Raw genomic sequence first — 13,740 nt, 5'->3', positions numbered from 1 at the left:
AGGTATTATCATCAAATTTCAAAAACAAATCAACAAGTAATGTACACTTTAATCTATTACATCAACAATTTGGAGAGAAATTAAAAGTATCTAATGACATAATTGTGTTTTATGTACTTTTTGAGAACTCCTTCTCCCACATGCGGACGAATTCTTCCTTCCTTTTTTCCCTCGTAGCAAAATACTCTGGATATTGAGCCTTTTCAAGTGGATGCCAGTGGTCAAGTACTACATCGGGTATGTGAGCCTCACGACCATAGGCATTACCTCTAACACTGTTAGCAACTGCACACAAAAAAATTAATAGGCAGATAGGGAAAAATTTTACTTGCAAAATTTTTTTTTTTTAAATTAAACTATAAAAATTCTTACGATAAGCAAATGAAGTAAATTTCTCAATTATGTGACTAACAGAACGACCTTATAAAATATTAGGTATTCAACTGAACCATACTAGACCTTTCAGGATAGTCAGTTCCCATATGAAGTACTGAAAAGTGTGATACCCTTACCTCTACTCATTTACTGAAAGTATAAATTTCAGAGGCAGTTTTGGGAATCCCTGCCTCTACTCATGTACTGAGAGTGTGATATCACACATCCCAGCCTCTACTCATGTACTGAGAGTGTGATATCACATTTATCCCTGCCTCTACTCATGTACTGAGAGTGTGATATCACATTTATCCCTGCCTCTACTCGTGTACTGAGAGTGTGATATCACACATCCCAGCCTCTACTCATGTACTGAGAGTGTGATATCACATTTATCCCAGCCTCTACTCATGTACTGAGAGTGTGATATCACATTTATCCCAGCCTCTACTCATGTACTGAGAGTGTGATATCGTGCTCATCTCTGCCCTACTCATGTACTAAGAGTGTGATATCGTACTCATCCCTGCCCCTACTCATGTACTGAGAGTGTGATATCACGCTTATCCCAGCCTCTACTCATGTACTGAAAGTGTGATATCACGCTCATCGCAGCCTCTACTCATGTACTGAGAGTGTGACATCGCAGCCTCTACTCATGTACTGAGAGTGTGAGCGCCCTCATCCCTGCCTCTACTCATGTACTGAGAGTGTGATATCGTGCTCATCCCTGCCTCTACTCATGTACTGAGAGTGTGATATCACGCTCATCGCAGCCTCTACTCATGTACTCAGAGTGTGATATCATGCTTATCCCTATGCACTACTCTCATCACTTTTAGATTCAAGTAGAAGTGGGAATAGGGGTGAGCTTGACGACAGGCTCTCAGTACAGAAGCAAGACCACGAAATCATGCTTAAAATGGTTAATAGTTACATATACAGTTTATATAGGATAATGCAGGAATATAATAAACACTATTGACTCATACTTAGGATATTTATAGTTTGTGTACAGGGAGATATCTAGACATATAGATTATAGAAATATTGTTTTTGTTTTGAACACCCATTGAGTAGTGAACGATATTTTGGTAGATGGAGGGGTCAGAAATTTCAGAGGCATTTTTGGGAATCAAATGTCTGACACTAACCACTCAGCTACCAAGGTCCCTGTGAAAAAATGAAGAAAGAGGCCAAATATCTGTACATTACTACTATTTGCTATTTACTATTTGTACTAGAGAAAACACTGGCATTTAAAAAACATATCAGCTCAACTATCAAGATAGCAGCATGAGCTTTAATGGTGTGCAGAAGAATAGCAGGAAAAACTGGGGATGTAGACCAAATAACCTCCTTTCGATGTACACAATGATAGTGAAAAATGAAATACAGTCTTGCATGCACCTGTATAATGGGAGCGATAAGAATATGCCCTATAGCTGGTATGAAGATGCTGGGATTAATCCCTCTCTTCCATATGATAATGAAGACAACACAGAAAACTATCATTAGTATATCAAAGAGAAACCTCCAATAAGGATAAAACAAAAATGGAGATAAAAACAGTATAGTGAAGACCATCTGATACTCATGGCCCCAAGTGGTAACATGAAGAGGAAGTTAATCAAAATTTCCAAATAAACTTATATACAAAAAAGAATGGGGAAAAGAGAAAAACAGCAACAATTACACCATCTTCTGGATCTAGAACACAAGAAGGTACGGGGCAGGTGTATTCGGTCCCCAAACCAAATATTCAGAACCCAAGAAAATAAAAATACAGAAAATACACTGGTATCTTCAATCTGAGATCTTCACAATCAAGAGATGTACCCAAAGAAGAATGGGTACCAAAACAAGACTATAGCTATCATAAAAGCCAAGCAGCCTTCAAAGGGCTAAGTTCAAACATCATTAACTCAAAAATGGTGGTGAATTTCCAATCTAAACTAAACAAATTAGTACGCAAAACAATGTCACCCTCTGCTTGGTCTGAGGACGTGAGGGAGTAGAAGGCAACGATAAAGCAGATGCCCTTGCAAGAAAAGGGGCTGTTAGGACCCGAGCCCTTCTGGGGCATAGATATCAATGAGCACCTCAGACAGAAGGATAAAAAGAAAATGAGGGAACAAAGAAAAGTAACAATCCAAGAACTTCCTAACAAACTTCGGAAGGAAAGAGGTAACAGAATGCATTACAGGAAGCAGAGAAAAACTACAAATCCTAATAGGATTCTAGATAGGACACTGCAGAATAAATGGGCATTTGAAGAAGAATGACATAATGCAACATGGCAAGTACAGATTCTGCAAAGAAGCAGAGGAGACACCAACACACCTATTAACAAACTGTGGTGCTACACTTGCCCACAGGAAGAAGTGTTTTGGGACGTACAATGTAACCGTAGAAGAGATAAAACTTGAATCTGGGCTTACTAGTCAAGTTCCTTGAACTAGAACCAGTGTGCTATAAATACAGAGCAGGGGATACAACAGCTCCTAAAGGGCGCAGTATAATACACACCATGAACATTATATCTACCAAGGTACCAATACCACTAGCTGAAAAGGTTGGTACTACTCACAATCTGGTTTTGCATTGATCCAGACACAATCTTCTGAGCTGATCTGAAAATCTCCAGATTTCGAGCATTAAATGCTTATCATCAGACTAGAAGAACATTTTCCATACAGATTGTGGATAGTAACTGTCGCAAAATGCTAAAATGTGAGAAGTTAGTCGTATTTCAACTAACCACAGGCCAACCAACTTCACAGTAACAGTTTTAAAGTAAATTCAGTGACAAATTATTGATGATCCACCAACTGTTGTAATTATGTAGTGAGCGAGATGGTGGTCAAGGTTGGGGGGTACTTCTTTATCCAAAAACTGTTCTGCCAAGCTTTCGACCACACCCTTGATCATAATATCATTATAAATTCAGAGCATCGCTTACACATTTTTGGCTGGTAGTGTTGCGTCAAAAAGAGTTCCTCTTCGACATCACTAATTACTTTTGTTAACTTCTCCGGGTCGTTGATTTTCATGTACTGATCGAATTTATCACGAGCTAAGACTGCCTGGTATCTGTAGTCCAACCTACATTAAAAAAAGCTTTACTACATTTTTACATCTTTCATTTACAATTTCAAAACAAAGGTTCTAACAATGAAGAAAAATATGGGACAAATGGTAAATTGACGTCGGAAAGTTAAAAATGAAATTGGTACCTCTTAGTATGCCAAGACTCCAGATTCCTCAAATATTCTTTGTAGAGGTTGCACAGCTTTTGCTGGTGAGTAAGATATCTCAGAGGCACGTGAGAGGCCATCTCCCTTTTTTTATTAATTAATAAAACGAGTTTTATTACGGGGAACAATTAATTAATGAAAGAGAAAAATCAACAAAAGCCAATTATTGCAACCTCCCTGCAGTTAAACTTGTCAGCTGTGATCCCTGATCAGGCATTTCAACTTTTAAACCATTTTCACTTTGTTGATTCATAGCTGTGTTATTAAATTTGTGTTTATTTATAATAAATTAATTATATAACAAAAACGCCAGTATTGAATTATTTTGAACAAGGAAGGACTGTTATATCTTTAAAATCACTGATCTACCTTGTTTATTTTCCAGACAGACTATTAAAATTATACAATAGTTACAAATTTACTTAGGAGATCTAATAAAGAGATTCATCATAAAATATAAATAGTTAATTAGAGAAACAACAGAATTACAATTTCCAAACAATAACAAGTAATTGGAAGTATTTATTTATTTAAATAAAACATAACAATAAATAATTGAGTTTACCCTCACTTTTCAGTTTATATAATGCAGAAATATTTGCCATTTTAAATGCTTTAGATGATCTCTCTATCAGTCACCACAAAATAATTATATTTTCTGATTCTTATTGTGCACTTCAAACAATTCAGAACCCGTACTCTAAAAATCCATTGGTTCAGAACATTTGGCAAAACTTAAAAAATATCCCTGAATGGTCTTCTGTTTCCTTCATACCAAGTCATGTCGGGATTAAGGGAAATGAGCTAGCTGACGATGCAGCAAAAGCTACATAGGACAATCCCAACATCTCAACCTCAAATATCTTCAATATCAAATATCCTTCCAAATTTCCAGGTGTGATGAAATCGTACTATGTCGATTACGTATAGGGCACACAAATATGACCATCAGGCACCTCATGAAAAAATCTATACAACCAACATGCCTTTGTGGTGATCAATTAGATGTATTACACATACTTGCGTCCCTTCCCTTTTGTGTGAGGCCGGCTCATTACCCCAAAATCCCCTGGACTATAAAGAAATGTTAGGGAATAAACAGAAAAAAAATGATCAAGTGTTTGAAAGTCTAAAATTGAGAAATTTCTATAAACTTATATAAATTTTCATAATTTCCAAGAAACCACTGATAGTACAAAAGCGATGAAACCTTGGATATTTTTCACCTATACAAAAAATAAGTAATTGATATCAACTAGAAACAAACTTTATAAAAAATATACATAATATGTAAGTAAGAATCAAAACATTAAGAGAAACATGTATAAATGAAAGTGTAACAAAAATAAAAATATAATAATATAATCCTTGAAATGATACTATTAAGTAGATGAAAATTGTTTAAAGGCTAAATTAATGAATACGTTTCTAAAGTTCAGATTTGATATTTCAGTTGTTTTAGTTTAAAATTGGGACCTTGTCATTTTTAATTATCCCTTAGACAATCCTTGATTGATTATCTTAAAACAACATTTGCTCCATTTTAAAGGATTAGAGATAAATAAAACACAGATAAAATCTCCCACTTAAGTTTACAATTGAATTTTGAAAATAATCTTTTAATCTATTTTTGTTGGTTTTTCTGTAAAAATTCTTTCTAATGTTCTGTTGGTTTGATTTTTTTAGTTTCAAATTAGTCCGAGTGATGGTTTTAACTGATACAAATTCTATTAAATCATAGCAGTGTTGGAAGATGGAAGAAGGCAAGTGTATGTAGCCAAAGTGCTTAATATTCCCAACAAAACTGTCCGAACTGTCGCTACCAAGATATTAGAAGTCACTCAAGAAGGCATGGCTCAGGTCGCCATCATATCACTCTTGCAGAGATGATTGTTTTATTGTTTGTAATGTACTCTGTATCGACATTCTACAACTGTTGTGATCTAGCAACGACTTAACAAGCTAGAAATGTAACTGTCAGTTTATGCACTATGAGAAAAGACTTTCAGAAGCTGGATTACGTGCAACTTGACAGAACTGCTTGGTTCAGTTTCACAAGAAATCATATCAATTGGCATGACCAAGATTGGGTTAAAATCTTGTTTTCAGATGAGTCAAGTCTGAAGTCTTCTGAGAAAGGGTTTGGAGAAGAACAGGAGAGTGATGTATCCCTGCAAAATTTTCTCTCCAGAGAAGCTAAGTGGTGTTGTTATGGTTTGGGCAGGTATTTCTATGAAAGGTTGCACAAACTTGATCTTCATCGAGGGTTCCCTAACTGCTGTGTGGTACATTTAACATATGTTATCAGAAGAAGTTGTTACTTTTATGTCACTAACTGGCAATAATAATAATTATTAATTTATTTTTTAAATGCATGACAATGCAAGCCCTCACATAGCTAGGGGGTGGTACTACCACCAAGTAGTTGGTGACTACTTGGAACTGGCTTCAATTCAACATTTAGACTGGCCAGCATGAAACCCCCCCCCTATCAAACACCTTTGGGACTAGTCAAAGAGAGAAAAAAGTTGCCCAATAACAATGCCAAAGAATTTGCAAGAATTAACACTGTTGGAGGAGTATAAAAATATTCCACAGCACTATTATTCAAAACCTCATAAAATTGATGTGGTGATCAACACAAGAGGAATTATTCCTTACTTAATCGAATATTTTCTTTATTGTTTCCATAGCAACATTTTTCTTAAAATTCTTTTACCCTGTTTAAATTTTATTTTGTTTTGTTTAGCAACTTTTTTTGCCTCAGTGTGGTAATAGATAATTGTAAAAATTAAACAATGCTATATGTTTACTGATCTAAACATACATACCTTGAAGCAGAAATTAATTGATTTTTAAAAATGCTAGCATTACTTGGTATAAGAGATGTGGATAAGCATTTACCTACTGAAGGGACCTTCTTTTATTAGACTTATGAATATTTTTTGTTTCCGGGAAGAGAGCTGGAGAACATTAAAGTTTAATTTGTAAAGTAAATAAAGAGACAGTAAAAAAATCCTCATAAGATCAGTTTGCCAAGCTGTATGATAGCTCAAGAGGTAGAAGTGGTACTCCGTACTACCTCTGGTACTGACCTGGGGGGGGTCATAGGATCAAGTCCTGCTCGTGACACTGTTTCAATTATAATAATTAATTACTCTGATTAATAGGACCAACTGAGAACACACAATAGATTAACTAATAATAAACTGTTTTACCTGGGGGTTAATATGACTTCATAGTTGAAATATGCGCATAAAAAAATGAGTGTTACAACTGCGCTAGGGGTTCAAATGCCATAGTTGTTGATAACCCTTTGAGCTTAACTTCAACAGTGGTTTAAGACAAGTCTGACTCTGAATATAATAATAGTAGGTGAGTTGTCATCCAAGTTAGACGTCTGGTTCTGAACATACATATCTGCATAATCGAACCTGTATAAATCAATCAATCAATAAAATTGGTTCTTTTGATCCAGCTAGAGCAATAAGACAGATGCTCCATGTATAAATTATGAGTGTATTTATATCAGTGGGCTACTGAAAAATGTCTGTCCTGCCATAATTTCCATAGTGTTAAAGTAATATACTTTCAAATTATAGATTACTGTTTATAACTTTTTTCCACAAGTGAAGCAGTGTGAAAATAAAAAATAATAATAAACATCGTGTCTATGGTCTAGAGTCCGACTGTCAAAATGTACCTAGAAACTATTGTGCCAAGAACAATGTATTCATAAAGCGGTAAGCGTACAAGCCTACTTACTCTATATATAGAGTATATAGAGCCATGACTTGACACTCTTGGGTTATGTTTCAGCCCCAGTAAGTGTAAAAAAAAAAAAAAATCACAGTCTTGATCATCCAGGGATGGAAATGAGCGCATAAGCTGATATAATTTGAATGGAAAGGCTGTTTTACAGTAAATTTGCTATCGATGAAAGACAATTTGGGAATGAAAATGCATTGTGTGAGAAAAACAAAATCATTTTCTTAAAAAATAACTTTTATTTCTTTTGACCAAAAATAATGTTTGAGAGAAAAAGAAAAATGAAGTCTTGATTGCTTTTTATTTAATTATTTAAATGTCTTATTTTGGTGGAGATGTTATATTTATATTCTAGTGCACGAGTTTTGATTTGATTTTTTTTAATTAATTTTTTTTAGTACGAGGTAGACATTTTTATACATTGTCTTAACTTTTTGTAAACATTTTATTTTTCACTATATAAATACATCAACTCCTCATTTTTCCTGGTCAAATATATCATGTACCACATTTTACAGTTACATCAAGTCAATTAACTTACCTATACATTCATAATAATAATATTTATCATTATTATTAATAANATAATAATAATATAATGATGATGACAAAATTAGAAAAAAGACAAAAATTCCCCCTGAAAATGAGAAAAGAAACAGGTCTCGATCTTTTAGTCTATGGTTGTTCCCTTTTGATCCCGTGAGGCGCTTCCGCAAGTCCTTTCACTTTCAAGCGGTCTGCCGTTTTCAGGAACGTCGAGAGTTGATCCTGTGAAACGTTCACTTCCCCTGCGTACATAAACTCGAGTATCGACTGAAGGTGGTCAAATGGAACATCCTTCAGGATTATGATCGGGTGTTTCGATGGGTTTTCCTAAAAGTAATACAACATTGATTATTGGTTTTTTTATTATTGTCATCATTATTAATAAATATATTTTATAGAAAACATTTCTTACCTCAAGCAAGGATTTGAAATACGGACTGCAAGCGGATAGGACCATTTTGTGGGCTTTGCACGTCTTCCCGTCGCAGGCGAGCGTAACATCTGTAAAGCTCTTCTCATTTCGCAGGTGCCTGAATGATGTGACCATGTTTGACTGAAAGTCATTCCATTTAAGGAAATATTGCTGTTGGTCCCCTCCAGCCATACTAAACACAAGAGAAAACATAAAATATTAAAAATAGTTTTTATTTAATATCTCAGTATCCCCGGAGGCACACATTAAGTCCAATTTTTTTTAAATTCCCTTTTTTAATGTTCCTAATATAACTTTTTCCAATTTAGCCAGTTGTACATAGCCCTATGCCGTCTTTTTAATAATTACCGAGATATAAACTTAGAAGATAAAAACACAATATGTCACTAATCGTACTGAGGTAAACAACTTTCATTTGCTATCCTGTAAAAAAAGTAATAATGTGACAGTGTCATGTTCGTATACCTAAGTACTGATCTATGAAAGATGAAGTAAGTAACATTAGACTTTGATCATATTTGGTTATTTCATTTAACTTTTGAAAGCATATGATTTTTTCCCTTTCCTAGACATTCTCCGGCCTTTGATTGTGAATGAGCCGAGGGCTTGTTGTGGAAGATAAAGGGCATCCTTCCATTTACATACTAACTTATCCTCAAATCGTTCCTAATATCCTAACAAACCTATTCTTCCAAGTAACCCGAGACACCTTTTCCTCTTTTATTTTTCTCATTTTAGCCGGTGTCCCCCAGGGAATTATTTATAACCCTACATGGAAAGGAGTTAAAAAGAAAAATATCAATATACTCCCGTACAGCCAGGCAGCCATAAAAGCACTAAATACATATGCTTTCAACGCCACATTTTTCTGGAGTGCCTAAACAGCCTAATGACTCTAGGAAACCAAAACAAGATTACCTTAATGTGGGTTTTCAGACAAGAAAGCATAGATGGAAATGAACAGGCTAACGATTTTTTTGAGATTCGGTGTACTTTTTTTGGTGGAACTCCATCATCAAAGGTTGAATATCGATGTATCCTTTAGTTCCAACTGATCTTAAAAATTCTTTCTCAGGGCGTCGGTGACTGCAACAGTTTAGGCGTTAACACAGCGCTCATCACTGTAAGGGAAAAGTCCTGGGTTCGAATCCAGCAGCCCTGCATTTGAACCAAACATAGCAAATGTGTAAAATATGTATATATATATATATATATATATATATATATATATATATAAAACCTGAGGGCTGTTATGACCTTTGATGTTGATGAAAAAAAATCTTTCTTTAAATCTTTTAAGAAGAATCTTTAAATCTTTAAGAAAATTAAAGAATTGATCAAAGGTTCTTAAAAAATAGTTGGAAGTAAAGATCTCATTGATATTCATGAACTGGCTGACTAGCAAAAAAAAGATGGCAACCCTCTCACCAATGGGACTAGAACGAAAACTAAGTACACCAGAGTGTGTGTTTAAGTTGGAACTGGAAAAATGGATTGAGAAAGAAAAACTAGACAAATGCACCAGGTATGAGGCAAGCTAAGAGATATATAAATCTCTCAAAACGGAAGACGAAAGCACTCCCCTTTCTCAGCAGGCAGGATTTGAAGAGAATTGTAGGCCTCTATACTGGCCACGGCCCTATCAGCTATCACTTTAAGAAGATGGGCAAGGTTGAAATAGAAACATGCCGGCTGTCAGGAGGAACCATTGACATCAGTACATATCCTCTGTGAATGTAAAGCGTTAGCCCATTTATGGTACTGCCACTTATGACAAATCTCATACCCAAGGAGATCCACGTAAAGACACCACGATATGGCTTTATGTTACAGGGGTTTCAGAACCTGGAGGAAAGAATAAAAAGGAAAGAAGAAAAAAATATAGAGGAAAGAAAGAAGAAAAACTCTCCTCCTAATATATAGGAAAGAAATTGAAGATATATTCTACTTTTTGGGGCGTTGTCCAATATTAAAGAGCACCAGTAAGTTTTTTTTTGTTTTAGTTCTTATCACCTATCGATGTAGCTGTAGTTAATCTTTTAAACGGAACTCATTAGCTAAATTTAATCAATTATTTAAAGAAAGCTACACTTTACAGGAATTTTTTGTTGAAAATTGTTATTACTATTTAGTTATTTTATAATCATCCCTTTTTCTTTTTCTATTTTTAAATCCTGGAAATGTAAACACTGCGTGCACTGATGGCACTGTGATCTATGCTACTAAAAAGACCTCAAACAAGGTCAAATCAGCTCATATTACTCAGACTGGAGACTCCACATTAACCCCAGTAAATGTAAAAGTAAGATGTTATAATACAAAGAACCTCCAAACCCTCCTGAGCTCAATATCGAAGGAACAAAAATCCCTTGGAGCCCCATGTACCTGGGAGTTTACTTGGACCAAAAGCTGAGCTGAATATGCATATAAACAAAAAGGTAAATAAAGGATATGTCAACTAGTTATGTTTTTCACTATGATCAACCAGAAATCTAAACAGAGGCCTGCAGTGATTTTATATCAGGCAACTAGTATGGGGTCTACCTCTACCTTCAAAATAAGGGGACTCCAGGTAACATAAGGTGCTGATAATTGCTGTCAACGCTGAGTGGTATGTACATAGATTAGTTTAGGTAGAAGTTGGCCTTTTTACAACCTGTGCACCGTGACCAGTATTGATGTATTGTGTATCTAGACCTCTTTGTTAAGCTTGAGGCTTTTTATCAGACCCCAAAGCCTTTTCAAGAGCTCCCGTGTGTATCCTTCAGGCCATGGCTTTTCCTCTCTCATGATTAGGAATCTCAGCCTACACAGGCCCTCATACAACAGAGGATGTGCTTTGCTGTTTCTTCTTCTTCTTGGCAATATCTGCACAGGCTTGTTTCTGTGATGTCCAGATAGCAGTTCAACTATTATTCCAGTTCTAGCACATCCTAGGTTTAGTAGTTCTGCCATTGGTCTCTGCGATGGTCCTTTTATAAACTCTTTTGCATGCCTCCGTCCCGGGCTGCATTCCCATTGAGTGGAGGACTTATTAATCAATTGTATAATGGATCCGCGTTTTTGACAGTTTGGTAAGCCACAAAAGGGTTCAGGGCCAATATGTCATTGAACTTTCCTCAGCCAATTCATTGGCTCTCTGACTTGTGTGCCTTGCACCCAGACAAGAGTAATTATGTTAGTTTCACAATGTCTGACAAGGCTCTAATGCAGTCCCAAACTCTGTTACATTGGGACTATACCTACCATTAGGGAAATTATTGAAGAAAGATTCTTCAAGTTCCTCCCTTTGTTGAAAGCATCACATTTACACCTTGGAAAAACTGCCAACACGTCTCAAACCAACAGCAGGATAAGCCGTATATTGGTTTAAGTAATCACAGTGATAGTGTAAATTGTTTGCACAATGATAAAAACTACTTTATTGTAAATAGCTTTTGTGATTCATCATTTACTTATTAAAGCCTCTGCGATAATAATCTTAATAGTATTGTGATTTTAATATGTAAAGCCAAACGTGATATATTCACATTATATTAAATCAGCCATTCGAGCCAGTTAAAAATGTGAAATGTGTCTGTATGAAATGCACTAGTGGACAACTTTGTAGTAGTTGGGCTAGTGAATTAACAAAAAAAAATTGTGTTCGTGTAAAAGTTAAAATGTATTGCCCCTCCATTCTTTTCTCAAATGGATGTTAACTGACACGACGATCTCGGCTATTGTAATTTTTGATACTTTTATTACTATTATTACTTTTCTATTTGTTTATAAAATTGTAAACAAGAGTAACTATGTTTACTTTCATAAATAACGTTTGTCAGTAAGTAATTTATCTTGAAAATTATCAAGACGCTTACTTGTTATGGCAAAACACGAACTGAGATAAAATGAGAGGTGAAATGATTTTTTTAAAAACTTTTATCTAAAGATTTGACAAGTAAAGTTAATTGGAATAAAAATAGTCATGTTTTTACTATTTTTTATAACTGATAATAACCCAAATTTCAAATTCAAAGTCTTGTCATCGAATGTTGAAAGTGAACGCAAGCCGTTAGTGACAGCGTTTAAATGGTGGATTCTTATCGGTAAAACGTGGATGAAGGCCAAAATATCCCAAGTGAAAGTACCACCGGTGCCGAACTCCAAATGCATGTTATATAGAACTTTAATAATAAAAAGTAATGAAATAAACCCGAGTTAAAGCATAATTTAATTAATTAAGAAATAAAACAAGTCAATCTACAAACAGCTTTTAGGTTATAGACTATAAAAACCGGCGGCGTTTTGTTTTCCCTATATTTTCCCGGACATTTTATTATTCTTTTATAATATTACAACGCTCGTTATTTTATTAGATGCTTAATTAATGTAAGGTCAGTTAGAAGGGATTAGATAATACTTACTTTGGATCGTCCAGGTTGAATCGTAATTGGGAAGAAAAGCACTAGAAAAACGTCCCCTCTTAAGGAGTGATGAGTTTATTTGTTTATAATTAAAAATTAATTATTTCACGAATTGCAGGGCAAGACACAACGTCAGTCTCGGCAATAACAGCAGTATTTCGCGCACAACACTCGAACCGTAAATTAAATGACTCTATCGAATAACGCGGAATCCGTCAGTGTGAATAATTGTCGGGATGCCGATATTTGCCAGGATTTTGTCAGATCCAGTCGTTTATTTGTTGGAGACACTTGTTTTCCTCCTCGAATACGGGAAAAACAGCAAAAACGCCCGACGGGGGGGACGGAGTCAGAATCGAAGCTGGACGGGAGTCGGCACTAGGCACTGGTACAATCGATCGTATCGAATCGGTTTCATTATCCTCCTCCTGGGTGATAAAAATCGATATATACAATTTTATTGTATTGCCTGATGCAATAAAAATCGAAATGATTAATAAAGTAAAAAGATAAAGTTTTTTATGAACAAAAAAGAAAATTTTACGTTTTTAAATCAAGTACCAGCCGCTTAACTTGGTGCATGATGGTTGTCCATTGTTTAAAAAAGTGCATATTTACATGTTTATTGCATCATATTGCGTTTTTCTGGTTTATTATAGGAAAATGTTGAATTCCAAAATTATAGTTAATAATATACATAATTAAAAAAAGGGAAGAGAAATAAATTAATATAGTGAAAACGAGAAAAGCGAAACAAAATAGAAATTACTTTAAATGCAAAGAACAAAAAAAGAGGGGAACAACTTTAAGAGAGAAAAGGGGAAAGGAAATAAAAATTCTTACCATTTCGACATGAGAAATAATATGAGGGCACCTGGTCCAGACCCAAGAAGGAAAGCTTTTAAAATCGTAGTTTTCTGATCCAGACTCTCCCAAACAGCTATGAAGCAAAGTT

The 13,740-nt window shown here is 35.1% G+C and overlaps 2 protein-coding genes across 2 annotated transcripts; both read right to left on the bottom strand.

The window, feature by feature from the left end:
- Positions 1-29: 29 nt before the first annotated feature.
- LOC106672855 (NADH dehydrogenase [ubiquinone] 1 beta subcomplex subunit 9) lies at positions 30-3,840 on the bottom strand. Its single transcript, XM_014404600.2, has 3 exons — positions 3,612-3,840; positions 3,338-3,480; positions 30-285 (listed from the first exon to the last, which is right to left on the bottom strand). The coding sequence occupies exons 1-3, from the start codon at positions 3,710-3,712 to the stop codon at positions 110-112; spliced, it is 420 nt and encodes a 139-aa protein (XP_014260086.1). The 5' UTR covers positions 3,713-3,840; the 3' UTR covers positions 30-109.
- A 3,941-nt stretch (positions 3,841-7,781) lies between these two features.
- On the bottom strand, positions 7,782-13,175 carry LOC106672856 (longitudinals lacking protein-like). Its single transcript, XM_014404601.2, has 3 exons — positions 12,786-13,175; positions 8,359-8,551; positions 7,782-8,273 (listed from the first exon to the last, which is right to left on the bottom strand). Exons 2-3 carry the CDS (start codon positions 8,548-8,550, stop codon positions 8,076-8,078), a joined length of 390 nt encoding a protein of 129 aa, XP_014260087.1. The 5' UTR covers position 8,551; positions 12,786-13,175; the 3' UTR covers positions 7,782-8,075.
- Between the last annotated feature and the right edge of the window lie 565 nt (positions 13,176-13,740).

This window comes from Cimex lectularius, unplaced genomic scaffold, assembly GCF_000648675.2.
Source record: "Cimex lectularius strain Harlan isolate CLEC.00 unplaced genomic scaffold, Clec_2.1 scaffold46, whole genome shotgun sequence".
NCBI classification, from domain to species: domain Eukaryota; kingdom Metazoa; phylum Arthropoda; class Insecta; order Hemiptera; family Cimicidae; genus Cimex; species Cimex lectularius.
Note: the sequence above shows the minus strand (reverse complement) of the source record. Positions and strands in the feature narration are given on the sequence as shown.

Excerpts from the sequence above, each read along its gene's own strand:
- LOC106672855 (XM_014404600.2), bottom strand. The coding sequence starts at position 3,712 with ATGGCCTCTCACGTGCCTCTGAGATATCTTACTCACCAGCAAAAGCTG. Across the intron at positions 3,481-3,611 it reads GAGTCTTGGCATACTAAGAG|GTTGGACTACAGATACCAGG; the intron begins GTACCAATTTCA and ends TTTTTAATGTAG. Across the intron at positions 286-3,337 it reads ACACTACCAGCCAAAAATGT|TTGCTAACAGTGTTAGAGGT; the intron begins GTAAGCGATGCT and ends TTTTGTGTGCAG.
- LOC106672856 (XM_014404601.2), bottom strand. The coding sequence starts at position 8,550 with ATGGCTGGAGGGGACCAACAGCAATATTTCCTTAAATGGAATGACTTT. Across the intron at positions 8,274-8,358 it reads ATTTCAAATCCTTGCTTGAG|GAAAACCCATCGAAACACCC; the intron begins GTAAGAAATGTT and ends TATTACTTTTAG.